This window comes from Pteronotus mesoamericanus, unplaced genomic scaffold, assembly GCF_021234165.1.
Source record: "Pteronotus mesoamericanus isolate MK-2021 breed Mesoamerican mustached bat unplaced genomic scaffold, CSHL_Meso_final contig_2, whole genome shotgun sequence".
Classification (NCBI taxonomy): Eukaryota; Metazoa; Chordata; class Mammalia; order Chiroptera; family Mormoopidae; genus Pteronotus; species Pteronotus mesoamericanus.
Window position 1 is genome coordinate 21,639,041 of NW_026555084.1, and position 27,359 is coordinate 21,666,399.

General features: G+C 51.7%; 3 protein-coding genes across 4 annotated transcripts; 2 read left to right on the forward strand and 1 right to left on the reverse strand.

The window, feature by feature from the left end:
* Positions 1-247: 247 nt before the first annotated feature.
* FCHSD1 (FCH and double SH3 domains 1) lies at positions 248-9,360 on the forward strand. Its single transcript, XM_054567944.1, has 20 exons — positions 248-299; positions 520-617; positions 1,219-1,264; positions 1,671-1,738; positions 2,052-2,193; positions 2,280-2,416; positions 2,521-2,584; positions 3,432-3,560; positions 4,012-4,134; positions 4,303-4,398; positions 4,826-4,939; positions 5,343-5,447; positions 5,591-5,752; positions 6,380-6,508; positions 6,586-6,669; positions 6,822-6,939; positions 7,074-7,294; positions 8,082-8,169; positions 9,037-9,092; positions 9,231-9,360. Exons 1-20 carry the CDS (start codon positions 279-281, stop codon positions 9,294-9,296), a joined length of 2,067 nt encoding a protein of 688 aa, XP_054423919.1. The 5' UTR covers positions 248-278; the 3' UTR covers positions 9,297-9,360.
* A 675-nt stretch (positions 9,361-10,035) lies between these two features.
* Positions 10,036-13,406, reverse strand: RELL2 (RELT like 2). Of its 2 annotated transcripts, XM_054567942.1 has the most exons (8): positions 13,071-13,406; positions 12,422-12,655; positions 11,976-12,041; positions 11,826-11,892; positions 11,177-11,362; positions 10,527-10,905; positions 10,371-10,404; positions 10,036-10,140 (listed from the first exon to the last, which is right to left on the reverse strand). In XM_054567942.1, exons 2-7 carry the CDS (start codon positions 12,603-12,605, stop codon positions 10,372-10,374), a joined length of 915 nt encoding a protein of 304 aa, XP_054423917.1. In that variant the 5' UTR covers positions 12,606-12,655; positions 13,071-13,406; the 3' UTR covers positions 10,036-10,140; position 10,371. The 2 variants fall into 2 exon arrangements, with proteins under 2 accessions (XP_054423917.1, XP_054423918.1); XM_054567943.1 differs by lacking the exon at positions 10,036-10,140 and having other exon boundaries at positions 10,385-10,905.
* A 572-nt stretch (positions 13,407-13,978) lies between these two features.
* On the forward strand, positions 13,979-26,790 carry HDAC3 (histone deacetylase 3). The gene is made up of 15 exons (XM_054568280.1): positions 13,979-14,094; positions 14,202-14,284; positions 15,626-15,768; positions 19,189-19,270; positions 19,393-19,449; positions 19,570-19,625; positions 20,058-20,191; positions 20,724-20,804; positions 21,179-21,252; positions 21,406-21,470; positions 22,577-22,666; positions 22,794-22,852; positions 23,088-23,167; positions 23,461-23,618; positions 26,137-26,790. The coding sequence occupies exons 1-15, from the start codon at positions 14,040-14,042 to the stop codon at positions 26,204-26,206; spliced, it is 1,287 nt and encodes a 428-aa protein (XP_054424255.1). The 5' UTR covers positions 13,979-14,039; the 3' UTR covers positions 26,207-26,790.
* The last annotated feature ends 569 nt before the right edge of the window (positions 26,791-27,359 follow it).

Here is a 27,359-nt window from a genome sequence, read left to right on the forward strand (position 1 = left end):
GTCTTGACTCAGAAACCTGGGGTTCCCCCTATTGCCCTGCGGACGCGGCGTCCACCCCGCGATCCGACCCTCTCTGGGGTGTTGGAAGCTGTAGCAGAGGTTAAGTTCCTCTGCGGCCCCTAACGCCAGGCGGCCCTACTCGGCCTGACCAGACGTGGGCGGGGAGAGGGCGGAGCCGGGCCAGGTCCGGGGCGGGTTTTTAGGCGTGGGCGGGGTTTCGGCGTGGGCGGGGCTTCCTGGAGTTCCGGAGTCGAGTCGGGGACCCGGCCGGAGCGGAGATGCAGCCGCCGTCCCGGAAAGTGAGCTTGGCCTGGGGATGGGGAGTCCCGGCGGGCTGGGGGAATGTGGGTATCAGGGGGTCACCGTGGGGGACGAGTAGTGGTAAGGGGTTAGGGCCCAACCCAAAAGTAACCGAGGGAACAGCTTAGCCCCTCCCGGGCCCCGCCTCCTCACCGCCGCCAGCGCCGTGTTTTTCAGGTCCCCGCTCCAGGGGTCTTAATCCTTTCCTTACCCCTGAAGGTGAAGCCGGCCCAGGAGGTGAAGCTTCGCTTCCTGGAGCAGCTGAGCATCCTTCAGACCCGGCAGCAGAGGGAGGCAGATCTGCTGGAGGACATCAGGTAGCCCTTTGCACCCTCCACATACTCTTATCCTCGCGGTCGCGCTGCGCCTTACCTGCGAAGTACAGGGACTGGGGGGCAGGAAACAGGGGTGAAGAACTCGCCAAACTGCCCATTCACAGCCCTCACTATAGGCCTGCCTCTCCTATACGAATAGAAATTATATTTTCTCCCACCCCAGCACACACAAACACTCAGGGACTCTCCTTCAACCCGTTTGACTTTGCATCACTTCTTCCGCCCCCCACCCCAGCCCGCACAACCATTCTTAGGGTAGAATCCCCCTCCCTCTTCCAGACCTGTTGGAAGGCTGGTGGACACTGTACCCAGGCCCCCATCAGGCCTCACCTCCAGGCCCACAGATGGTTCTCCAGGGGTGGGGAGGATCCTGCTGAGGCTCTGAGCAATGAGGTGAGGTTGACCAGTGTTGCCGCTGCCTGAGGTGATCTCAAGGACTCTCCGTAGACTTGTTCCCTCCTGGTGTAGTCACACTCTAGGCTTGGCTCCCCTCTTCCTCCTGCCCTGGCTGAGAAAAGGATTGGGAGTAGAAGAAAAGGGCCAAACAGTAACACCCCCTCTACCCCACCCCCAATCTCCACAGATCCTACAGCAAGCAGAGGGCAGCCATTGAACGGGAGTATGGGCAGGTACGGGACTCCTTTCTCTAGACCTACCCTTCTGTTCTAGCCTCCTTTACACCTCCAGTAATATCCTTCCACACATACCCCTGTTCTAGTCAAGAGCAAATGCCTACAGTCAGGCAGGTTGGCATCAAATTCTTGCTGTGCTACCTATTAGATGTGTGACCTTGGACAAGTTACTTAATCTTTCTTGGCCTCGATTTCTTTCTCCATAAAATGGGGATAGCAGTAATTGTACCTTCATGTAGGGTTGTTGTAAGGGTGGAATTAGTTAGTGCATGTAAAGCACTTAAAAAGTTTGGGGCACATAATACATATCCAGTGAATGGCATTATTATCCTCTAATCCCATATTCTCCCAGCTGGGGGGAGCCTTTGAAAGGGCACTGGGTCTGTGATGACTTTTCCATCAGGCACTCCAGAAACTGGCTGGGCCATTCCTGAAGAAGGAAGGGCACCGGAGTGGGGAGATGGACAGCAGGTGGGTCGCATGAAGGGGGAGGCCAAGGGACCAAGAAGGGATGAGGAGCTCAACCCAAGGAACCTGTGGGGATGAAGGCCCCGTGAGGGGGGAGGGCACGTTAGCTGACACAGCAGTGGGAGAGGAGCTGACCCAGCAAGGACACTGTAGGTGGGGGTAGAGGGCATGAGTGATCCTTGTGGCTGAGCTAATGGGCTGATCGATTGACGGCTTCCAGACAATGGGGATGGGAAAGCACTCTGTCTTCAGTGACGTTGAGGGGGAGGGGGTCTTTGGAGTGCTCCCCTCCTCAACACAGACCTTCTCTGGGGAGAGGCAGGATGGTGTTTGGTGCCTGGCGCTGCCTGCTGGATGCCACCGTGGCTGGGGGCCAAGCCCGGCTCCAGGCGTCCGACCGATACCGTGACCTGGCAGGAGGCACAGGGCGGAGTGCCAAGGAACAGGTGCTTCGGAAGGTATGGCTCAGTAGATGGGGCAAAGGAAGGGCTGGCTCAGGGCTGGAGGTGGTCTGGGTCAGGACTCTATCCATGCTCCTCCTCAGGGAGCAGAGAACCTCCAGAGGGCACAGGCCGAGGTGCTGCAGTCTGTCCGGGAGCTGAGTCGAAGTCAGAAACTGTATGGGCAGCGGGAACGTGTGTGGGCCTTGGCACAGGAGAAGGCGGCTGATGTCCAGGCCAGGTGGGGTCATAGGAAATTAGTAAGTCTAGGGTGTAGGGTGCGGGGGATAGAGCCGAGGCACCTGAGCTTGGCCTAACCTTGGTTCCTCTCCCCTGCCTGCACAGGCTGAATCGAAGTGACCACGGGCTCTTCCACACTCGGACCAGTCTCCAGAAACTCAGCACCAAGGTTCGAGAATGCAGGCACATCTAGGGGCAAGGAAGGGGGTGGGCAGAGTAGTCTAGTGGTTTGGAACCCAGGGGCGTAAGTCTGAGAGGCTGGGATGAATTCAGGCTTCCCTATTCCCTTGGTGAGTGACCTTGCTTGACTTGATTTCTCTGAGCCTCATTTTCTTCATCTATAAAATGAAAATAGTGCCTTTCTTTTTCACCCCTTTAATATGCATTTATTGAGGACTTCTGTGTACTAAGCACTATTCTAGACACTAGGATTCAGTGGAAGTACAACCAGTGGAGTTCCTGCCCTCACAGCCTGGGGAAGAGAGAGAGATAGTAAGAAAAACAAACAAATAATCAAGTTAAATGAAAGTAAAACAAAGTGCTATGGTAAAGGGGAACAAGGGGGTGTAACTTAGAGGGACAGCCTCTCTGAACAGGTGGCCTGAGTGTCAAAAAGGAACCAGCCATGCAAAGATCTAGGGGAAGGACATTCCAGGGAGGGAAAGTGGTGGGTGCAAAGGCTCTGAGGCAGGAATGACTTTGTAGGTTCAAGGAACTCAGAGAAGGCCAGTGTGGCCAGAGCACCGTGAGCAAGGGGACAAACGCTGTGAATGAGACCAGAGAGGATGCAGGGTCCAGCTCCTGGTGGGCCTGGTAGACCACAGTAAAGAACAGCCGGTATTTTATTTTAAATGTACACAGATGCCACTAGAGGATTTTGAGCTGTTGTTATATACAATTTTTAGTATGGTGTCAGGCATCTCAATAATGTTAGGATCCACTCTGGAGTTGGCTTGGCCTTGGGAGGACCTCAAGGATCTGGGGTTCCCTGTGGACACCCTATTTTCCCCTCCTAGCTCTCCACACAGTCAGCCCAGTACTCCCAGCAGTTGAAAGCAGCCCGCAATGAGTACCTGCTCAACTTGGTGTCCACCAACGCCCACCTTGACCACTACTACCAGGAGGAGCTGCCAGCGCTGCTCAAGGCAAGTCCCAGCCTAGATCCCCCTGCCTCTGAGCAGAGGAGGAGGAGGGGGCCTCTCCCTGCTTCCCACCACCAGCAGGCTGGCTGGGGTTAGGCACCTAACCTGCTTAGAGTAGGTAGAAAACATACTTGGGTTCTGGTTCTGCTTCTAACTGGTTGCACGATGTTGTGCAAAACACTTAATCCTTCTGAATCCCAGTTTCTTCATCAGGAATAACTCCTGCTCTGCCTCCTTTTAAGACTAATGGAGCTCAAGGGAAAGAATGGAAGTGAAAACGGTTTTAAATGGTTAAGTACTGTGCACACAGGAGGGCCTATTATTAGAAGCAACGATAATGTCTTATTCCTTTCCTCTTTCCATACCTCATGTCCATCCAAACCTGGAAAGAGAGGCTGCTTTGTGGTAGGGGCCTGGGGGAAGAGTGGTGTCAGTATCTTGGGGTTCTTTCCAGGCCCTGGTCAGCGAGCTATTGGAACATTTGCGGGAACCCCTGACCTTATTGAGCCGCACTGAGCTGGAAGCAGCAGAGGTGGCCCTGGAGCATGCCCGCCGCGGGGGACAGGCTACCTCCCAGGTAAGGGCTGTGCCCTGGTAAGAGCTCCCTGGAGATCCTCTTCACCCTTCTCTCCTGATACAGACCACCCGCTGCATGTCTGCCCTTTTTCTTCTTACCTTTCTTCCAAGAGGGGACAGGCATGGAGAGGGAGCCAGTGGATGACTGACTTTGACTTCTAACCCCTAGGTAAGCTGGGAGCAGGATCTGAAGCTCTTTCTGCAAGACCCCGGGGTATTTTCCCCTATACCTCCTCAGAAGTTTCAGCCAGCAGGGAATGATCAGGTGAGGCCTCCAGCTTGTTGGAACCAGGCCAAATATAAAGGGGACTATCGTTTAGGCCCACTCCCATTATTCTTCTCATGTAATTAACTTAGCAACTGTTAAACCTTGGAGACAGGGTTTCAGACTCCAGTTCACCGCCCTCCCACCAGGACACAAATTAGCACGCTTCATCCTACCTTTCTATTTCTTCACCGCACTATCCTCATCATTCTACCTCTGTCTCCCAGCCCGGGTCCCATTCCTGGGACTCTGTGTGTCTGTGCGTTCACACAAATGCACACCTGTGTCCATAGACAGGTGTGTACCCCCACCTCTTTGTCCCTGTCCCTGGAGGTCAGGACAGAGAAGAAAGAAGGAGGGAACTGGAGGGGAGGGGCGTAGAGAAGGAGCAGCATCAAGTCCTCCTCACAGCATCCCCCTCATTCAGGTGTGTACGCTGGAGCTGGAGGGGGCGGCCGGGGAGAGTGACCTGGAGAAAGAGGTTCAGCGCTGGACGAGTCGAGCTGCCCGAGACTACAAGATCCAGAACCACGGGCTTCGGGTGGGTCGGGGGTACGGGTGTCATGGGTGCGCAAGAATGTCTGAGAGATGGGGATCCTGGAGTGACTAGGGATGTCCTGGGGTAGCAGGCAGGAGGGGAGGGAAAGGTATTTTAAGCCAACAGTGTGGCCAAGTAGTTAAGAGCAGAGCTTTTGGAGCTAGACCCACCTGGGTTCAGATTCTGCTCCTTTGCTTCCTAGTTATGTAACCCTGACTAAAGGAGTGACTTTACCTCTCTGGACCTCAGTTTCCTCATCTTTAAAGCAGGGCTATTAATAGCACCCACTTCACAGGGAAGATCAAATGATATAGTTGCATGTGAAGCCTCTAGCAAAGTGCCAGGCCCAGAATAAGTTGTGACCCTCTGGATCTTTATCCACTGCTGTCCTCTGCTTCCCATCCAGGTGCTGCAGCGGCTGGAGCAGAGGCGGCAGCAGGCCGCAGAGCGGGAGGCCCCGGGCATAGAGCAGCGGCTGCAGGAAGTGAAGCAGAGCATCCTACGGGCACAGGTGAGACGCAGCCAACATCTCTTCCATATCTCTGTCTGATAGCAGGAAAGGGGGAGGCACAGGGTAGAGGATGGACACATTGGGGAGGCTCCACTCACCTTCCCAAAGCAAGCCCAGCCCTTTATCCCTCTTCCCCATGCCAGGTGAGCCAGGTGAAGGGGGCTGCCCGGCTGGCCCTGCTGCAGGGGGCTGGCCTGGATGTACAGCACTGGCTGAAGCCAGCCATGACCCAGGCCCAGGACGAGGTGGAGCAGGAACAACGGCTCAGCGAGGCCCGGCTGTCCCAGAGGGACCTCTCTCCCACGGTGAGCTCCTTCTGCCCTCTACCCACACACGTCGCGAGGTCAAACTCCCCAGCGAGGGGCAGGCCCTATAAAGTAGGACTCACAACAGTACCTAAATCAAAGGGTTGTCCTGAGAATTGAATGAAATCATATTAAGTATAATTCTTTACTTAGTTTGTAGCATAGTAAGTCCTCAACAAATTTGTATTATGAGTGTAAGGTGGTGGTTATGAACTAAAGTCTCAGGGGCAGGCCCCAAGTGGTTCAAGTACCAGCCAGTTACTGAGCTGTGTGATCTTGGAAAGTGACTTAGCCTTTCTGAACCTCAGCTTTTTCATAAGTAAAATGAGGTTAATAGTTATACAAATGACACTGGGTTATGATGAAGATTAAACGAGAGGCTATACATAAGACACTTAGCACTGTGTCTGGCACATTAGTAAGTGCCCAGGACTCTTAACACCGCGGTCATTGTTAGTGTTACCTTGCCCTGTAGTGATTTTTCGGTGACACTTCGTGAATGGATGAGTGGTACTGCCTTGGAGGAGGATCCGCTAAGATCTTTAAGGGAAGGAGGGAGGAATGGGACATACAATGCAAACTTGAGAGTGACAGTGATGTCTGTTCCCTGCCCCCCCCGCCCCCCAGGCTGAGGATGCTGAGTTCTCTGACTTTGAGGAATGTGAGGAGACTGGAGAGCTCTTTGAGGAGCCTGTCCCCCCAGCCCTGGCCACCAGAGCCCTCCCCTGCCCTGCACATGTGGTGTTTGGCTATCAGGTGTGAATGGGGGTGGGGACCTCAGATGCGTAGGGATGGGGATCGCCAAGTCCTGACTCCTTCCTTGTGGGGCCCAGGCAGGGCATGAGGATGAGCTGACTATCACCGAAGGCGAGTGGCTGGAGGTCATAGAGGAGGGAGATGCTGACGAATGGGTCAAGGTGGGTATGTACCCTGGGCTCTGACCTTGGGGGGTGGGGGCAATGGGAAGGACTTCTCTGAGGCCCCCAAGGACTCAGCCAGGCAACGCTAGAAGCCTGAGGGGGGAGGGCCAGGGCCACAGATGCTATCTGTTCTCATTTTGGGTGAGCAGGCTCGGAACCAGCATGGCGTGGTAGGCTTTGTTCCGGAGCGGTATCTCAACTTCCCGGACCTCTCCTTCCCTGAGAGTGGCCACGACAGCAACAATGCCTCGGGAGCAGAGCCCACAAGTAAGAAGGGAAAATCCTGGGTCCGTGGATGCTGGCTACAGGGAAGAGTCACTGAGTGGTTGTGACCCTCGGGTGTCATGGGCCCGGGCACCACTGCTACCTCCCCCCCCACCACCTCCACCGGGTCTCTGCAGCATCCCTGGCCCGGGCCCTGTACAGCTACACGGGACAGAGCGCAGAGGAGCTGAGCTTCCCTGAGGGGGCACTCATCCGCCTGCTGCCCCGGGCCCAGGACGGAGTGGATGACGGCTTCTGGAGGGGAGAATTTGGGGGCCATGTTGGTGTCTTCCCCTCCTTGCTGGTGGAGGAGCTACTTGGACCCCCGGGGCCACCTGAGTCTTCAGACCCTGAACAGGTGAGGCTGCCTTCTCCCTGGGTCCCCAGGCACCTCTGGATTGACCCGCCCTCCCCACTGAGGCCCCGTGTTTATCTTAATGCCCCCTCCCCTCCCCAGGTTTACCTCCTGCAGTGGCTCAGGCCCTGCCATGTCCTTTGGCTGGGTGGGGAAGAGGGGACCCAGGGCAGTCTTCCTAAGAGTTTGGAGGTGCTACTGTAGTGCTGGACAGATGATAGATCTGAATTCAGATTCCTATTGCATCACCTTGGGCAGTGATTTGACCTCTTAGGCTTCTTTCTTCACATGTACAAAGAGAATACTACCTTCTCCGGCAGGCCAACTATCCTGAGCAGGGATAATGGAGATAAAGCCCTTAGCACAGAGGCCTACAGGAGGTTCTTTAAAATATGGTACCTGTTGTTATAATGCAGTAGGAAGAGCATAGGAATGGGAGTCAGGAGACCCTGGCTCTAGCCAGGACTCTGCCACGAACTGGTTCTGTGATTTCTAATAGATGGCTTAGCCTGAGCCGTGCCCCTGACATAGGAATCTGATTCCTACCTCATGGGGTGGCAGTGAGGAATGAGTGAAGTGGGGCATGTGGAGTGTGAGCGAACGCCTGGGACATAGTGTCCATACATATTCGCTGTTGAAATGTGTTAACAGCGACAACTCCACCCAGATACAAGCATTGGGCCACTCTTGGTGTTGGGAAGTGATGGGACAGGAACTGAAGATGGGACGAGAGGACAAGCTGTGAAACCGTCCCACATGCTTGAAATAACTATGCCCCCCTCATTCTCAGATGCTGCCGTCACCTTCTCCTCCCAGCTTCTCCCCTCCCGTACCCACTTCTGCCTTGGATGGGCCGCCTGCACCTGTCCTGCCTGGGGGTGAGTGGAGGGAACCGGGGGCCATGGGAGGGAAGGAGGCAGGAAGAAGGAGGAGTCTTCGGACTCCTGGGTCACACCTGGCCTCTGCCCGCGCTTGGGAACGCCTGCCACGAGGCTCGCTGAAGCATGGCAGTGGGAAGGGCTCAGGCTGCGGAGCCAGGCCCGGTGTTCGCACTCCACTGTGTGGCCTCCTAGTGTGTGATTTGGGTGGCGTGTTTAACGTGTCTGGGTCTTTACAGAGTGGAGCTGCTGTGAATTAAAAAGATGCCTGTGGAGCGCCCAGCATTGTGCCTGGCACACAGCACGCATGCAAGCAGTAGCCCTGTTCTCATTATTATTTTCAAAATCAGCCAGCTTCTTCCACAGTGTTTACCCAATACCTATCTTCTGCTTTTAAGTGTTTTTGAATCCTGCAAACACCTTGGTTTGCGTCATCACTGGAGCGTCCACCTTTTCTAAAGTCTGCTAGTACTTGCACTTTCTTTACAGACCTTTCCTCTGTAACACTGGCGAGACCTGTGAGCATTTTCTGCCTTCTCTAGCACCATAGTTCACGTGGAATGACTTAGCACTGAATCCTTCATTGTGCTTGCTGCATTTCATTCTTGGGTTCTTGACAGCCCCGGCGGTGGGGGGGGGGGCGCCTGTGGATCCCAGCTCCCTTTCTCTGATACCTTGAGCAAGATTGATTATGCAGCAGGCGCCCTGTAAGTGTTGAGGATAGATACGTAGACGGATTTCACGCCCCAGGTCGGTGACTATTTGTTAATTCAACAAATATTTACAGAGTGCCACTGTCTTAAGTGCTAGAGATAGAGCAGTGAACAAAACAAAGTCTGAAAACTGACTTGTGGTTCTTGCTTCCAGACCAAGACTTGGACTGCCCTGGACCCCTGGACATGATGACGCCTCGACTCAGGCCGGTAAGGGCCTCTCCCCTGGAGGAGGCTGTGCAGAGAGGGGTCGTTCCATCTTGTCCTGATTTGTCTGTGGGGCTGCAGGAACGGACGGGGATATCCCCCGGAGAGGCCCCTGGCGCACTGACTGTGTGTTCCCTACAGGTGCGTCCGCCGCCTCCCCCACCTGCTAAAGCCCCGGATCCTGGCCGCCCAGATCCCCTCACCTGACGCCGGGGGATCACTGCCCCCAGGGACGCTGCTGCTGCTGCCCCTGCCTCCATGCTGTCAGAGACCGCCCTTCAGTGATCCGGAGTGACACAGTCAAAAGCTGGAGTCTCCCCCATTTCTACTCTCACCTCTAGGGGTAGAAACTTCCCCTCTCCCCATTCTGGGGCTGGATCTCCTCCTTTTCTCCCCGTTGTCCATCCTCTTGCCAAGTGTAGGGCTGGAACTACCGCCTCCTTTTCTGCCACCACTCCAGCTCTGGGGCGGTGAAATACCCTGAAATCTCTGGGGCTGGACCCCATCTGCCAAAGTTTTGTGTGGCTCTGGCCCCTCCTTGTCTCCACCTTGGCTCTGCGACCCACCCCACTCCAAATGCCAGGGCCACTGGGATTGGGGGCTGGGACGGGGCAGACCTGTCAGAAGGAGCTGGAGCCAGTATGTGAAACAACTGTAATGGTCTGAGCAGATTTATTGACAGTGAATAAAGGGCACGAAGCCCAAGCCAGGGCCTGGGCTTCTTGTGCCAAGAGGGCAGGAGGCCTAAGGTGCTATTGCTTTAGGGGCCCACCAAGGGAAGGGGCCTGCTCCCAGCTGCCGCGCTCTAGCATATGGAGCGAGGTGACAGGGAAGGCGGGTCAGGCAGCCTGTTGCCAGGCAGGGGAAGGGTAGACTGCGGCCCAGGGGTGGGGCACTTCTCCCAAGGTCCCCCAGCCTGAGACCATGAAACTCCAGGTAGAAGTAGGGCTGGTCCCTCAGCTGGGGGGCAGTCCTGTCCAGTGGAGAGGAGGGGCTTCATGGCCACCCACCCCTGTCCCTGCCAGCTGGTAGTTCTTCAGCAATGAAGGAGCTTGGAGGAGAGGAAGGGTAACAGTGTTGCCTCCTATTCAAGCCGTACCCAGCTTTTTCCTGGGGGCTGCAGGATCTTCCCTATCCCCTGGAGCACATGCCCGCTCCCCGCCACCAAACCAAAGAATCTGTAGCAAAGACTAAGCCTGCAGTTTACCCGGGGGGGGCGGTGGGTACCAGGGCCGGGGCGGGAGGGTGAGATTATCTGACTTGGAGTCCAGGCAGACTCACCTCACACACCCCTTGCTCCCCGTGCTGGAGACACCTGAGTGAGAGGAGGGGTCAACAATGGGAGGACAGGATGTGGGTCATATCCATGCACCCTCATTTCCACAGTAGGGGGCACTAAGAGCTCAGCCCACCACATCCCTGGCCACATCTTCATACCTGGTGATCTGAGGTGTCTGCTTTGCTTGGCTGTCCATTTGCCTCTTGACTGGCCAGTCCCGGGCTTGGGCCCCTTCCTCCAGCCCCCAGTGTTGGTTCTGCAGAGGCTCCAGGGTTCCCCCCAAGTGCACAAGGGACAAAGCTGCTGTCCCTGAGTCCTCCGTTCTGCACTGGGGGGCTGGCGAGGGCCTGGGGCTGTGGTGGCCTCTCAGGGGGCAGGCTCTCAATGGCTCTCATCCCTGCCCTGGGCTGCCCTCCCCCAGACCCCTGACCACTCCCTGGGTCTTGTCCCCCACCAGATCCCCAGCTCCTGTCCGTAGGGGAGCCATCGCGATGCTCATGCAGCCCATAGCGCCTCTCAATGTGTGTCACCCGGAACCTGGGAGGGGAGGGAACACTGGGGCTTAGGACCACAACTCAGAGGCTGCTTGGCCCTTCCCTCCCACCAGGGTCATCCTGGGTTTGATGGCCACTTCCTTCTGCCCTCGGGGAGGGGAGACCACCTCATATTGTGGGGCACATTGTGTACCCTGACTCCTGCTGTAGGTTGGGATCCAGGAGAGAAGAGCTGAGGCCCAACTTTAGAGTCAGGGGCCTGATCATGGGGTCCCCCACCTTAACCTCCCTCACCCTGGGGCACTCTATCCCACCTGCCCACAGAGAACACGGTGGTCTCCCCAGGCCGGGAACGGCTCTTTCCTTCCTTGGAGCGTCCCTGCCGGACAAGTGGGGGCCTCTTGTTGCGGCTGCAGTGGATGCAAGGTGCTGCAGAGCCCAGGTGCACGGTGTGATGATGAGAGGGGGCTCCGTCCTGCAGGCTGGACGTGGCATCCACACTGGACAGTAGGAAGGAAGGAAGCAGGGGTGACTTTACAATTTCCTTTCCTGTTCTGTTTGTTCCTGTTCTTTCAGCATGCTCCTTCAACCTCCAGATGCCAACTCTCCCCAGGCCCCAGCATTCTTTTGTCTTTTTCTAATAAACTCAATATTAAGATGGTAGTGATCTTGTGTTCTCCCTCCCAGGGCTGTTTTTGTTTGTTTGTTTGTTTGTTTTTAAAAGAGGGTGATGCTTAACCCAAAGGAGTGATGCAAAGAGTGAATATTAGGCTTGATGACATCCAGATGGGAGGTATGCTTTGAAGAACTTGGGGTTTCTACAAAACTTCTTTCTTCCCACAGGTTAGCCAGCCTTGCCCTCCCCCATGCCAAGCATGCAAGGAGACTGGGAGGGGATTGTGCTGGAGGAGAGGGTACTCTCCAAGGCAAGCGAAGTCATGCTGGCCCTTGTTTCCAGCTCACCTGGACAGCTGTACTGTCCCTTCTCCTTCACTATCCCCCAGCATCTCCTTCAAGGCCTCAGCATTGGCTGAGAGGAGAAGGAAAAGAGGGAGTCAGTGGAGGTGGAGCTCAGGACAAGAGAAAGTGGGGGTGGGGAGCGCCTACACCCACCTTCATTTTGGATGATGCAGCGAACAATCCTCTCCACTGTGTCCTCATTCATGTCATCGTCCTCAGCTGAAGGATGAGAGGTTGGCAAGGAATTGAGAAATGAGTCAGCTTTGGGGAACATTACCAGGTGGCTTTTGTAGCTTATTGCTCAAGACATACCCTTTGCCTATTTGTCATCGTGCTGGGCACTAGCATTTTAGGGGCCAGGGCAGAAAAGATGAGAACGTCAATGAAAGCCCGAGTACCATCAGTGGGCCCTACCCACCCATGGTGCCTTCTCTAGCTTTGCTTTCAAGGTGGTGTCATCCCACTTGCTGACTCAAGAAAGCATCACTAGGCCTTCTGAAGGCTTGGCCTGGGTCTGTTGGCCAGGAAGGCAGACAGAGTTGTGGGGAGAGGGGTAAGGAAGAAAAGTGACTGAGCCAGGTTCTAGGCGCCTCACTCACGGGGCTGGAGCTGGGTGTCATCAGGTTCTGAGTCCCTGGACGTGCGGCAGCGGTAGCCCTTCTTCTTGAGCACGTGGCAGATCATGAAGCCCACGAGGCCCATGAGGAAGAAGACCAGCACAAGCAGGAAGAGCATGTACAGACCATGTTGGGGTGGTTCCAGGTCAGGCTGTGGTTCCGACATGAGGCCCTGGGGGGCGAGCGCGGGCCAGGGCGCCTCCTGGGGTAAGGGGGCTGCAGCTAGGGATGGGGGGAGGGATAGGAATGCGGTCCTCAGGATCTGAAAGAGTCAAGCCTTGGAGGTCCGGCCCCACCCACCAGGGAGCTGTCCGGGCTTGGGGTGCTGGTCCAGGCCAGGGGTGCCAGACCGCGGCTGCGCAAGCCCTCTTCCACTACCCTGCTCCCGCTTCCCCGACGCCCACAGCTTTCCCCTTTCCAGTTTGTCCTGCGCTTCCGTCCCTTCCAAGGACACTGCAGAGCGAGATGGGACGGGATTCTCCGGCGGCCAGCGCAAGAATCGCGCGTGAAGGGACCGCACCTCCTCTGATCCGGCCTGAACCAGGCCCCTGCAGCCCCTCACCTGCCTGTACTCCAGAGCCCTCCCCAGCTTTCGGTTCCTCCCATCCTGACCACCTGGCCCACTCAGTACCGGTGGTTTGGGTCTGGCTCCGGCTTCGGCTCCTGCTCGGGTTCCGGCTCCAGGGGCGTCCTAGTCCGGCTCAGGGCCCCCGACGCCCTCCCGGCTCTCATCACTTGCCTCCTTCCCTTCCCCCCTTCGCCGCCTTACCGGCCCCGGGCTGCGACTGCAGATACCGGTGCCGCGGCAGGCACGGGGGGAAGGAAGGATAGTGAGGGACGCAGGCTGATCGGGAGCAATGGCAGGCTCCGGACAACTCCGGCCCTGGGAAAGGGGAAGAGATGGGGGGCGCCGCCGCAGCCACCCTGGGTTCCCAAATGCCTTCGCCCGTCGCCTCCCCGAGACCAGGGGGCGGAGCGCAGGTGTGCGGGGCAGAGAGAGCGCAAGGGTGGTGCGCGCGTGACTGCGCCGGCCGCCCCCCCGCCTCCGGGGAGTGTGCAGCGCCGAGTCTGGGTCCGGGTGGGATGGATAGGCAGTCAGGCGAGAGTGCTCTCTTCTAGTCTATCCGGCACGTCTGGCGCGGCTTCTGCCCTCAGACGCCCCGGCCGGGTGGAGAGCCAAGAATCTTCCCAGTGGCCCGGGGGAAGCCGGCTTTCGGCATCCGAGAGGGGCTGTGTGGCCGGTTCTCTGGAGCCTCCTAGAGAAGTGACCACGGCCTGCACTCCGTTTGGGGCAGGTGGCTGGACGGGATGGCTCGGCTTCTCGAGGATTTGACCCTCGCCCGGAAGGAAGTGGCCCCGGCATCCTAGGATGGATGCTACCTGTTCTTTGCCCGAGCCCAGAAGCTCCCGCCCCAGAACCTGAAAGCTAGGCCGGGGGCCAAACTCCGCAGGGGGCGTGGCCTGGGCGTAGCCTGGGGAGGCGGGGCCTGAGCTACAGGTTCCGCAGAGGCAGACTGCGTGCTTACGCAGCACGTAGTTCGAGAGGTGGGGCAGACGGGAGGCGGGCGGCTGAGGCGCGGGGCCTGGTCCCTCGGGCACCATGGCCAAAACCGTGGCCTATTTCTACGACCCCGACGTGGGCAACTTCCACTACGGTGAGGGAGCAAGGTGGTACGCGTGGAGCTTAGGGACGTGGACGTTCCGAGACTGGGGTTACAAGTCCAGGGATGAGAACTGACGAATTCTCTGCTCCTTCCCCCAGGGGCTGGGCACCCTATGAAGCCCCACCGCCTGGCACTGACCCACAGTCTGGTCCTGCACTACGGTCTCTATAAGAAAATGATCGTGAGTTCCGCTGCCTCTCCTGGGGATTGAGGGTGGGGGCGAGCTGCGGCCCTAGAGCTGGTAGGCCGCACTGAATGCACCAAGTGAGACCCACCCCAAGAGTGGGGGTGGGGGGAGGCTGGATAGAAGGAACCGGGAGCAATTCCCCGCCCTCCGCCCCCGCCCCCGCCCCCGCCATTAGCAAAGCGTTGATGGGAGTTACGCTTTCACCTTATTTAGGTAAGCCACCCTTTGACCTTAAGTGGACTAATACTTGGCCTAGAGTTAGGGTGGAGTGCAGCTGGTTAGAAGACAGGTGTTTTTCTCCGTAGCTTTTTAGGATGTGGGCAGTGCCGTGGCCTCAGGAAAGGGAAAGGGGGTTGGATTACTGTATCTGGATGTGAGGTTTACCCTCAGTTCCTACCCTTCTTTGAAACCCTTCTACACCAGCAAGGAGCTGGAGCTCCAGGGAGGACTAGAGCCCTCTGTGAAAATGTGTATGTGTATGTGGAGGACGGCAGATGATCTGGGTATTCCCTTTTCCACCTAGAATGTCCCTACATGGGTAATCACTACCCAGCCCTTTATCTGCCAGACACACACATGCTGTCTGTCCCCAGCTTGGAATTTGTAGCTGTGATATGCAGTTATAACACTTAAGCTCAGCCCTCATGGCATTGCAAGGGGAATTAGTCAACCGTGTGAATGAGTGTCCACTGCTTGTGCTGAGGCACAGACAAGTGAATTAATCATAGAAAAGATTGAGGAGGTGTTAGTACATGAATCTATGAATTCCTTGAAACCTTTTGCTGGTATGTACCTGTGTACATTTTCTGGGGAGAAAAAAGCTTTCTTGGTCTTGGTCAATTTCTAACAAGCATGTGAACCCCCTCAAAAAAGAAATCTCTGGCTTAGCACCTGGGTACTTTGGGTTTTAATTAGAAGACTGTCTTATATCCCATATTATTTGATTCCAAAATTAAGAACTCAGATACAGAAAGGGCAGAATCAGGGCCCAGGGGAGGAGATGATTATGGAGAGAATCAGGAATAGGAAGGAGATCCAGGGAACAGGGCAGGTGGATTCGGGCCCATGGTTGAGAAGGTAGGATAGGCTAGGCTAGAGGTGGGAAGGAAAAAGCAAGCACAGTGGTCTTTAGGGGGCTCGACCATCATAAACCACCTTGCTTATCAGAGCCTCTTTTCTTCACTGACCTTTGTCTCATAGTATAACAAGGATTGGGGGTAAAGGGACTGCTGGGTGTGGTTTTGGATAGTCTCCGGGGCTGGTACAGTGTGGGCAGTCTCAGCCCCGTGATGGGGACCGACCCTGCCTGGGTTCACTTTGTGTTTCTATCCTGAGGTCTTCAAGCCATACCAGGCCTCCCAGCATGACATGTGCCGCTTCCACTCTGAGGACTACATTGACTTCCTGCAGAGAGTCAGCCCCACCAATATGCAAGGCTTCACCAAGAGCCTTAATGCCTTCAACGTGGGCGATGACTGGTGAGAGGACTAGGACTTTTGATGCCAGGCATTTCAAGGAGAACACTTGAGTGAGGTCTTGCAGGCAGTAAGTGGGAAGATTTTGAATCAATAAGTCATCACTTACTCGTTGGTTTATTCAACAAATATTTATTGTCATTTGCTCTAGGCCAGGCCCTGCGCCAAATGCTGGAGATGTAAAGATCAACAACAGCAAAACTTTAATGTTACAACTGTGCTAAGTCCTATGAAGGAGAGGCACATGACAGTGTATGAGCATGCATATGAGGGAAAATGACCCAGCTTTTTCTGGTCAGTGGAGGCTTCCTAGAAGTAGTGAAGATTGAGCTGAGATCTGAAGAAAGTGTAGGAGGTGATTAGGTAACGGACAGTTAGGAGGAGAGAGGGTGAGGGGAAGAATGTCATGGACAGTAGGGATGACATATGCTAGGTAGGGTCTGTGGTAGGATAGAGTGTGACTCATTTGAGGAACAGAAAAATGGCCGACGCAGAATATGGAGAGAAGAGTAATTTGAATTGAGGCTGAAGTGATAGGCAGGGCCTTTAAAAAGTAGACAGCCCTATGATGAACTGGTGTATTTACCCTTAAGAGAAGAGGGGAGTATTCAAAGTTTTAAAAAGCAAGAGTGCATAGATATAATCAGGTTTACATGATTGGGCTTGTACCATACCAAGAAAACTCAGAGTTAGACCTTGTGGGGAAGGGAGTGGACTAGAAAGATAAACCGCGATCCTTTGCTTACATTCTAGTATACATTCATGAAAATATATTGAACATAATAGCTACTATTTGCTCAATTTATTTTTAAACTTTTTTTTTAAAGATTTTATTTATTTTTAGAGAGGGGAAGAGGGAGAGAAACAGAGGGAGAGAAACATCAATGTGTGGTTGCCTACTGGGGACCTGGCCCACAACCCTGGGCATGTGCCCTGGCTGAGAATCGAACTGGCGACCACTTTGATTTGCAGGCTGGCACTCAATTCACTGAGCCACACCAGCCAGGGCTATTTTTAACCTTTTTATTAGGGGAAAATTTCTGAAAGAATAGTACAGCAAATCTCACACATAGATCTATCATGTAGCTGCAGCAGTTGTAAACAAATGGCTGATCTTCATCTGTACCCCCTCACATTAGATTATTTTAAAACAATTACCAGATGTCACATTCTTTTATATGTGAATACTTCATGTATCTCAAAATGATACTGTTTAAAAATGCACACTATCATTATCACACCTAAGAAATTAGCAGTAATAACTTAATACTGTCAGATATGCAATCAGTATTCAAATTTCTCCAATTTTCTTATACATTTTCTTTTTTGCAGTTGATTTATTTAAACTAGGATTTAAACAAGATTCACACATTGCATTCAGTTGATATATCTCTTAAGGCTTTTAATCTGTAACATATCTTTCTCTTGAATTTACTTCTTGAAAAGACCAGCCTGTTGATCCTGTAGTTTCCTACGACAGCCACCATTTATTGAATGCTTACCGAGCTGTGTTGAGGATTGCTGCTAAATCCACTTAATTCTCACACCAACCCTGAGATGTAACAGTCCTTTTCCTGGTCTTGGGTGTACTGAAGTTAGAGGAGATTCAAGTAATTCAGCTTGAGGCACATAACTGGTCAGTGGAGGTGGCAGAATTCAGATCTGGAGCTTAGATTTTTAAATAGATGTTAATCTGTTTCCCTCAAATATCCTACTGATAGAAGTAGCCCAGGCTAGAGAAACAGATGCCAACTCCTCAGGCTGGCATCGAGCACCTTTGCATCCTTATCCCCACACCCCTGCTGCATAGGTACCTCCTGGGAAGCCTTCTGTTTCCCCTTCATCCTCTCCAAGGCCTTACCAGCCTTCATACCACCAGGAAGTTTCACACCACAAAGCCTTCCTTGACCAAGCCAGCTTCAGAGGTCTGTCCTGCACACACCGCACTGTCTTTTGGTGTTTAGTCACATGCTGCCTCGGGAGGTTACTTGGGTTTTTTTTATTGCTGCTGCTGCTATTTCAGAGTTCACTTTACAGGTCTGCAAATACAGAGTCAGCCCCCAGGCCACAGTGGGGGCCCTGTGAGCTGTTTGTTCACTTAGGGACTCCTATCCCTGGGCCCTTTGTACTGCAAATAAATATTCTATGTTGATATTATAACTTTGAAAATTCACTTACAACCCAGCCCAATAGTATATTATGATTTAATCTTTTTCTCGTACAACTTTTTGTTTTTTTCTGGAGCCGATAATTACATTGTTTATTCATTTTCTTACTTGTCTAGATATCAGTCCTTCCCAAAGTCTTTGAGAAACTATAAAACTCCCTACAATTTTCTTTTTCACATAGTCAAATGTGTCAGCTGCACCATTTTCTTGGAGGCCTAAAACGAGGGATTTTTTTTTTAAAGCATTCCCTTTTCTGAAGGTTAGGTTTATGGAGGTATTACTTACATACAGTAAAATTCACCTTTTTAAGGTACACAGTTCCGAGAGTTTTGGTGGAAAGGTCAATTGTCCTGCAAAGGTCCCTGATGCCCATTTGGGGTCCGTGTGTTCTTTCTAACTTAACTGTAGGCAACTACTGATCTGAGGTCTGTCTCATATTTTGCCTTCTGGAGTGTTGTTTAAATGGAGCCCTATAGCATGTAACCTTTTGTGTCTGGCTTTAGGCATCTCTTTCTTTTATTTATTTATTTTTATAAAGAATGAAGATGGTAATAATGATAGCTAATGCTTATTAAAGGCTTATTAGTTTCCACACACTGTGTTAAAGGCTTTCTGTGGGTTATCTCCTCATTGTTACTATTTTGTATATATCATAGGAATAAAACTTTAAAATGCATAACTATAAAGAATATTATTGAACATTGTATTAAAATGTGATACACATAGAAGAATCTTTTTTTAAAGATTTTATTTATTTATATTTAGAGAGGGTGGAAGGGAAGGAAAGAGAGGGAGAGAAACATTGATGTGAGAGAGAAACGTCAGTGGGTTCTCTTGCATGTGCCCTGACGAGGGACTTAATCCATAACCCAGGCATGTGCCCTGACCAGGGATTGAACCAGTGACCCTAGAAGAAGCTTTTAAGAAAAATAGAGCTCATGTTCTCTTTCACCTTATCTTCTTTTTGCGCATACACTCAAGTACCTAGAAGCTGCCTGCTTCTCTCTCCAGCTAGGGTGCAAACTTCCTGACAGAGTGAAATGCTTCCTTCCTTCCCATCAGTGCCTCGCACAGGGCTTGGTACATGGTTCGGTCCAAAATATTTGTTGAATAAATTCGCAGATCACTTGGATATGCAGGAGTGCGGGGAGCAGGTTATTGAAGAATGGAGATTGGAGGGGTTTGGGTGAGGGGAGCAGTGCAGGAAGGCCTGGACGGAGGTAAAATAGCTTCATCGTGCTCCTCTTCCCTGCAGCCCCGTGTTTCCCGGGCTCTTTGAGTTCTGCTCCCGTTACACAGGCGCATCTCTGCAAGGAGCAACCCAGCTGAACAATAAGGTGACCATGGGCCTGGGTCCCCTTCTTGCTTTCTGTGGGTCCCTGGCCTTGACCCTGACCATGAGCTCTGTGGTTTGGGGGTGGGCAGGAGGAGGATTGTGATTTGGGTGTTTCTTTTTCAGATTTGTGATATTGCCATTAACTGGGCTGGTGGTCTGCACCATGCCAAGAAGTTTGAGGTGAGTGAGGAGGTGATGGGGGAGACAATGGCCACCCTAGGGTCGGTGTTAGGGTGACAGCAGAGGGCAGCTGGGTGGAAGAACTGTTCCCTTCTTTATAAGGCCACTGTCTTCCCATAGGCCTCCGGTTTCTGCTATGTCAATGACATTGTGATTGGCATCCTGGAGCTGCTCAAGTAAGTAGCCTGGGAGGAGACCGAGGGGCTTATGAGACTCTTCGCTGAGAAGACCTCAGGCTGCCCTGGCCCTGGCCCTGACCCTGACCCTGACCTCCACCTCCACCTCCCCTCCACCTTCACCTCCATCCTAGCTTCTCCCAAGTTCTTCGTGCTTTACTCTGGCTGCTTTTCCCTGTCCTCTGCTACAGATGTCCTATTGCCTGCTCATGTTTCAACCTTCTGTACACCTCCTTCTGCTGTCCCTGCCTTCAGGCTGGAGCCCTAGGGTTGCCTGAGGGAACTGGTGGTGTTAGGTTTCAGGTGACTTGGATGGAATTGGGGGGAAGCAGACTCTTCATAATTCCAGACCTTGTGTTTGGGAGAAGCGTCTGGGGTTCTTTGTTTCCTCGGGGTCACCCTGCCTCAACCCAGGCTTTGCCGTCATCCCAGGTACCACCCTCGGGTGCTCTACATTGATATTGACATCCACCATGGTGACGGGGTTCAGGAAGCCTTCTACCTCACTGACCGGGTCATGACAGTGTCCTTCCACAAATATGGAAACTACTTCTTCCCCGGCACAGGTATGGGGACCGGGATGTCCTTCCCCTTCCCAGCCCTCAGCTCTTTACTGCGACTGCCTCCTTCTCAGCCTTCAGGTCTCCGCTCAGATGCCCCTTGTCAGGGAAGCCCCTCCCGACCACCCAGTTAAAGTATTCACCTCCTTCCCCATTACCCTCTCACATCACTCTTGCTTGTTTCTCACAGGGCACACCTGCTATTGTATTTATTGTGGTGTTTTGTTTACTGTCTTCCTCCTGATTATGCTTACCCTCCAAAATAAAAGTTTAGTGGGGTTTCTTTCATTTCGTTACATTTCGTTAGTTCTCTTTATTGCTCTGTCCCCCATGCCTAGTCCACGGCTTGGCTCATAGTGGCGCCCTAAAAGTATTGCTGAGTGAATGCCAGCTGCGGGAGACTAGTGGCCCTAGAGGGTGTGTGGTGCGGGGACGGAGATGGAGTGAGAGGCCTTTAGTGTTGGTTGGGGTTGAAGCAGTTATGTTGTGGATGCCTCCCCATGCATGGCTGCCACCGCCCACCTCCCATTCCCTGTAGGTGACATGTATGAAGTTGGAGCAGAGAGTGGCCGCTACTACTGTCTTAACGTGCCCCTGCGGGATGGCATCGATGACCAAAGTAAGTACTGAAATCTTCTCCTGTTCACTGGGCCCTTCTCTCTCTCTCCTTGAATTAACCTCTTCTGCCCTGTATTGTCTACCCTTGAGCCAGGTATCCTTAAGGATGAATGGCTTTCAGAGGGACCATGAACCTCCCCGGAAATTGTGTGCAGCACATTATGTGTATGTGCATTTTTCTGGAAAAAGGGTCATTAGCTTTCATCTGTCACTCCAGGGGGTCTGGGGCCCCCTCCAGAAATTTAGAACCAATGGTGTAGTTCCTTGGGTTGCCCCTTTCCTGGGCTATATGCTCTCTCAACCCCCTTTTTCCTTTTGTTCCCTGTCTCCCCATCCCCTTGGGGTGCCAGGTACCCATCTTTGGCCCTCTCCCAGGTTACAAGCACCTTTTCCAGCCGGTTATCAACCAAGTGGTGGACTTCTACCAACCCACGTGCATTGTTCTCCAGGTAATACTTCCAGTGCCTGGTCAGGGGAGCTCCGCCTAGGCCTGGGAGGAAGAGAGCAGGGAAGATGGGAGTCTCTAGGTTGGTGGGGAAAGGAAGGACTTCTGGGGCATTCTGATCTGTTACCGCCGCTGCCTGGACCTTTGATTTTTGCAGTGCGGAGCCGACTCTCTAGGCTGTGATCGATTGGGCTGCTTCAACCTCAGCATTCGAGGACATGGGTGAGATTTGCTCTCCTCTGACTCCCCCAGGTTTTCAAGTGGTCTTGGATCACAGTACAGGGAGAGGGCGTATTTGGAGAATGGGCCTTACCTCTTCTTAAGGATCAAAAATATCTACAAATTGTCCTGGAACGAGAGGGGTTACCTGGAAGGGGGCTCCCCATCTGGTCCTTCATTATGTTCTAAGCATCGCCCAAGGAGATGGGAATGCATTGGGGCAACTCCTATGGACTTTACAGTTTAGCGTCAGAAACAGACAGAACGTGAGTAAGCAAACCAAGTAGATTGTTATAAATCCTGGGGAGGGAAAAGATAGGAAGCTAAGATACAGGGTAATAGTGGGGAACCTACTTGAGATAGCACGATTCGGAAAGGATTTTCTGAGGAGTTGAAATTCGACTGAGACCCTGGAGGCTGAAAGGCGTGAGTCATAGAAGAGCAGAGAGAAGTAAAACCGGTGAGGCAGCAACATGGACATGGGGAGAATGCCGGTGCTGGTGAGGTCTGAGGAGCAGGCAGGGGCGAGGCTGACCGGAGCCTTTAGACCCTGGTAAGGAGTCTAGGTTATACTTCAAATATGGGAAGCCGTTGAAGGATATTCAGCAGAGAAGTGCCATGATCCATTTCACGTTTTACAGTGACTCCTTGACTGCTGATTGGAGCAAGATTGGGGCTGGGGAGACAGGGATGGAAGCGGGAAGACCAGCTGGGAGGCTGTCGGTGTTGTCTAGGCAGGGATGCGGTGCCGCGGGAAGGTGGAGGAGGTGGTGATGGGGCGAAGTAGATGATTTGGGTGCATTTTGACATTAGAACTGATAGCACTTGCTGGTGCATAGATGAAAATAGTTGATTAACATGTAGGGTGCCTGGATGGGTATAGAGCAGGACAGAAGTAGGAGTGCACTTTATTTAAAATTTTTTTGAGACACAACAGAAACATAGTAAAGCACACATATCTCAAGACTATAACTCAGTGAATGTCATTGCCTAGATCAAGATTCAGAACCTTTCTGGTTTCCTTGTGCCTCTTTCCAGACAATACTCTGAGGTGTATTCTCTGACTTTTGATAGCTATCTTTATCCATTCCTTTGGTTTCTTTTAACAGGGAATGTGTCGAATATGTGAAAAGCTTCAATATCCCTCTACTGGTGCTAGGTGGTGGTGGCTATACTGTCCGAAATGTTGCCCGCTGCTGGTAAGTACGCCCTCTGGTTTTCCTCCTCCACCTTGTCCCATGTGAGCTAGGGGCTCCCTGAGAGATGACCAAGTGGGCCCTTCAGCCCACTTGCTCAGACTGCCCCCACCCCGCTGGTTGGTTTCAGGACGTATGAGACATCGCTGCTGGTGGAAGAGGCTATTAGTGAGGAGCTTCCCTATAGTGGTAAGGACCACCACATGATACCCCGACACCAGGAAAGCCATTTTCACAAGACCCTACAATGGCTTGTTTTGAAGGCAGAGAGGAAATTGATGTTCTCAGAGCTCAAAGCAGCGAAAAGATTAGGCAACTATAATGTAGGAATTTTGGATGGGAAGGAAAGAGACTGGGAAATCTTGGGACCTACCTGTCTGTCCAAGGCATACCCTCTCCTTCTAATCTTCTTTTCCCTTCTAAGAATACTTTGAGTACTTTGCCCCGGACTTCACACTCCATCCAGATGTCAGTACCCGCATTGAGAATCAGAACTCACGCCAGGTCAGTAGTTTGGAACAGCTAAGAACAAGAGTCGGGAAGCCCAGGGGAGGTCCAGGATGTGGGAAATCAGAGAAACCAAAGAAGAAAGTTCTCGGTCATCACTCTCACTGTTACTAGCTAGGAGGCAGCCCAGAGGCAGTCGCGGTTGGGAGGAGGATTACTTATCAGTGGGGGGACTCAAACTAAGATTCAAAGTGGGATTAAGACTAGGACGGAAGGGGTGAAAGGCAGCTAGGAAGGTGGATGCCCTGAATCACTGAGGGCTGCTCACTGTGTTCCTCATCCCTAACCAGTATCTGGACCAGATCCGCCAGACCATCTTTGAAAACCTGAAGATGCTAAACCATGCACCTAGCGTCCAGATTCACGATGTGCCCGCAGACCTCCTGACCTATGACAGGACTGATGAGGCTGATGCCGAGGAGCGGGGTCCTGAGGAGAACTACAGCAGGTCTGGGGCAGGGACGAGAGGGTGGGGGTTCTAGCAGGCTTGTCAGGGAGGTGAAGGGGGGGGAAACAGCATCAAAATAGGTTAAGTTTGCATTCACACAATCCCAGACCCATTCCACAAAGTAACTACTGTTGGTTTGATTTGCATCTTTTCAGATAGATTTTTTTTCTAGAAATTACAAGTGTACTGTTCAACATGCACAGATAGACACAAATGACATACACACTCATTCTCAGGGTTTGTGTAGGTATTTTTAATACACAAGTTGGAATGTTCTATACAGGTTACTCTATATCTTACAACTTGTTCTTCTCTTCCTCTTTCTCTTTCTCTTTCTTACAAAGCAATGAGCGTCTTCCCATGTCAGTATACATAGATATGCTTCATTTTACTAGCCGTATAATATTCCATTGTGTGGATGTAGCTTCATTTAACCAGGTCCCATTGATGGAAATTTACGTATTTTCCATTTTTTCCTTATTACAAAGACTGTGGCAGTGGACCCCCTTACATGTATATCTTTGCATGCTTGTTTGAGTCGATTAGATTCCTGGGATTGTTGCTGCTAGGTCAAAGGCTGTGTGCACTAAAATTTTAAGTATCTGCTGCCAAATTGCCTTCCAAAAAGCCTGTAACAGTTTATATTCTTGCCAGCATCTTACTTCCGGGTGCTGAGCTGGACAGGTCACTGCCCATATACCGCTATCTAAGGCCCTTTGATTTCTTTCCTCTGTTAAGTTTTTCAGGTATGATAATTGTATTGTGGTTATTTTTTTTAAAAAGTCTTTATATCTTTCTGAGCAAGATACTAAAATATTTACAGATGCCATGAATTAGGGAAACAAAGACTAGGATAGAATTTTTTTTTTTTTAAATCTCAAAATAGGCTTTTCTGAAAAATGAAGGGTAAAGACAATAGAATCCAGAAGTGCAGAAACAGGCTCACTTAATGGAGAACAGATTTCCTTATGGGACTGAAGGAAAACCACAGCTGGACACTCGCAGGACATCTGGTCCTGCCCCCACGCAGAGTTAGAGCTTTGAGCTGGCTCTGCTACAGAGTCTGAAGGGTTTCTCAGTTGCTTCCAGAATTAACTTCTCTTAGAGTTTATGCTTCCAGATCCATCCTCTGGACCTGGGCTTTACTGCCCGGACCCTTGGGACTACTACAACCTTCCTCCTCCATGAATACCCGCTTACTCCCACTCCTGGTTGAGGAAGTATCCAAATCTCTGGCCTCAGGAATTCTTTTGTGACCCGTCATCTCCTTCTCAACTTATCCAGGTTTCTGAGGCTTAAATTCTGGAAACTGATTTTCTTTGTCTTAAAAAAGTTAAAAACCTTTGTGTAAGTTTTTCCTTTTGGCAAAGTGTGGCTTTTTCATCTGTGGTTCCAGTCTGGTATCTGGGCCTATTCTCTGCTTTGTATCCTCCCCTCTCAACAGCCAGCAGAAGCCTCAGGCCTCTTCCTGTCCTGAGCCCTATCTCCCTGTCAGACTGCACACTTCTTGTTCTTTGATGTCTCTGTCTTAAGCTTGCATATCATTTGCAGAATAGCGATAATAAGAGTTTTCCTGACTTAGTTCCCCAACTCTTCTTTGATGACTTTCTCCCTTTTAATTATCAGCTGTGAGCAAGATAATTCAGTTATCAGTTATCCATATTCTCCTAGAGAATAATTTTCAAAAAGAAAAAAACTAGTGTTTAGTATTTACTGGGCTTTTGTTGCTTTCACATCCCTTCCCTCACTACAGGATTATAATATCATGTCAGTCTTCTGCTTAAACTCTCCTGTCCATTGCACTTAGAAGAAAATCCAAATTTCTGACCATGATTTTAAAAGGTCCTGCATGCTGGCCCTTACCTACGTCCCTGGTCTCATCTCTTAAACTACTCTTCTCCATGCACACTACTCCGAGCCACCCTGGTCTCCAGCTCTTGCTGGAATACATCAGTCTACTTCCACCTTATATTTTTGGTACTTGTTATTTTTGTTTTGTTTGTTTGTTTGTTTTGTAGCTCCAAACGGTCTTCCTGAGGTATTTGGCTGGCCAGTTTCTTCTCGGACTTCAGGTCTTACTATCTTAGAACAGCCTTTTCTAATAATCCTGTCTGAAATTGTATCCTTTTCCTCCATCACTCCCAGTCACACCTCCCTTTATTTCATTTTAAAATATTCATATCACTCTCCGTCATCGAAGTTATCATATTTATTTACTTTGTCAGTTATTGTCAGTTGCATTTATTAGAGAAGTTTTTGAGGATTGTCAGAAATTTTGTCTGGCTTACTCTCTACTGTACTCCTAAGGCTCGTGACAGTGTCTAGCACGGAGCAGGCTCAGTAGGTGGTTACTGATGGCATGAACGGAGGAATGACTAGTGATCATTCTCTGTCAGCAGAAGGGGAGGAGTGGCCCCTCAACAGAGGGGCCTGGGAAGTGGCTCCAGAGAGGGTGCCTATGTGGGAAAATACTGGAACCTGGAGAGTGGGTCCTCACCTCTCTCCCCTTGCTTTGCAGGCCAGAGGCACCCAATGAGTTCTATGATGGAGACCATGACAACGACAAGGAAAGCGATGTGGAGATTTAAGAGCAGCTGGGCTTGCTGTGCGCCAAGGAGTTCCTTTTTACCTCTTGATTGGGTGGGAGGGAAAAGGTGTGGGTCCCCCAGCTCTGGAGTGGTCACCTTCACTGGTTTTACTGATACTAGGGGACTATTTGGAGGTCACATCTTATTCTCAAACCAACTATCCTCTTTCTTCTCCCTCCCAAGGCCTGACAATGGTACCTATTTGGGATTGGATGGGGACAAAGATAGGTATCTCTAGAGCCTCTTGGGCAGTGGGCCCTAGCTGCCAGTCCCTGCCCCTCTGGCCCCCTTATTCCTTACCGGCTTCCCTCCAACCAGAGAGTTTTAGGGATGAAGGAGTAATCAGGACTGAGGTTGCCTCTGACTTCCTCCTCTCCTGGGCTCTCCTGCATAGGCCTTGCTTCCAGTGCAGGGGAGGAGTGAGGGATTTTAGGGGGCTCTGGCTCCTGAATACCTTAGCCCCAAATGGTGGGAAGTACATTTTTGAGTTGGGGGAGGATGTGAAAATGTCCTGTTGTAATTTTTGGCTTTATGTCCATTTTACCACTGTTTTTATCCAATAAACCAAGTTGGTATTTTTTGTACTTTTTGCCTTTCTGGGCATAGTCTTAATTTTTGCTAGCTACCTATGCGTGAAGGGAGAGTGAATGGGAGTGACGATGTATGTAATAAAAATCATAGTTGATATTCACTTAACGCTTACCATATGTTAGGCCCTGCATATGTATTCTACGTGGGTTATCTTCTTCATATATAGGGAGTTAATAGAGCATTCTGGTTAATAGTTAGACCAAAAGTCCCAACCTTTTTGGCACCAGGGACCGGTTTTTCTGTGGGAGGCAGGGGAGGCAGCAGGAGGTGCTCAGACCAGCTTCACTTCCGCCCAGTTCCCAGCAGGCCACGGACCAGTATGGGTCTGCGGCCTGGGAGTTGGGTGCCCCTGAGTTGGACAAACCTGGGCAGATGACTAGTTTAAGAGAGGGAGTAGAAGACGACTTCAGATTTTTGAACTTGGGTGTTTGGAATGGTTGTGCAAGTTGGTGAAGATCCACTGAGTGAAAACGTGTCAAGTGCTTAATTAGCACAGTGCCGGACATAAAGTTTCCCATTATTTTAACTGTCTGTGAAGAACGATGCTGGTAGTCACAAACAC

What these genes read in the sequence shown, in the direction of transcription:
- FCHSD1 (XM_054567944.1), top strand. Translation starts at nt 279, where the DNA reads ATGCAGCCGCCGTCCCGGAAA. An exon ending in GATCTGCTGGAGGACATCAG is followed by an intron (nt 618 to 1,218) that starts GTAGCCCTTTGC and finishes CAATCTCCACAG; the next exon opens with ATCCTACAGCAAGCAGAGGG. An exon ending in AGCTGCCAGCGCTGCTCAAG is followed by an intron (nt 3,561 to 4,011) that starts GCAAGTCCCAGC and finishes GGTTCTTTCCAG; the next exon opens with GCCCTGGTCAGCGAGCTATT.
- RELL2 (XM_054567942.1), bottom strand. Translation starts at nt 12,605, where the DNA reads ATGTCGGAACCACAGCCTGACCTGGAACCACCCCAACATGGTCTGTAC. An exon ending in CTGCATCATCCAAAATGAAG is followed by an intron (nt 11,893 to 11,975) that starts GTGGGTGTAGGC and finishes TTCTCCTCTCAG; the next exon opens with CCAATGCTGAGGCCTTGAAG. An exon ending in GGGACAGTACAGCTGTCCAG is followed by an intron (nt 11,363 to 11,825) that starts GTGAGCTGGAAA and finishes CCTACTGTCCAG; the next exon opens with TGTGGATGCCACGTCCAGCC.
- HDAC3 (XM_054568280.1), top strand. Translation starts at nt 14,040, where the DNA reads ATGGCCAAAACCGTGGCCTATTTCTACGACCCCGACGTGGGCAACTTC. An exon ending in CAACCCAGCTGAACAATAAG is followed by an intron (nt 19,271 to 19,392) that starts GTGACCATGGGC and finishes TTTCTTTTTCAG; the next exon opens with ATTTGTGATATTGCCATTAA. An exon ending in CGAAATGTTGCCCGCTGCTG is followed by an intron (nt 22,667 to 22,793) that starts GTAAGTACGCCC and finishes GGTTGGTTTCAG; the next exon opens with GACGTATGAGACATCGCTGC.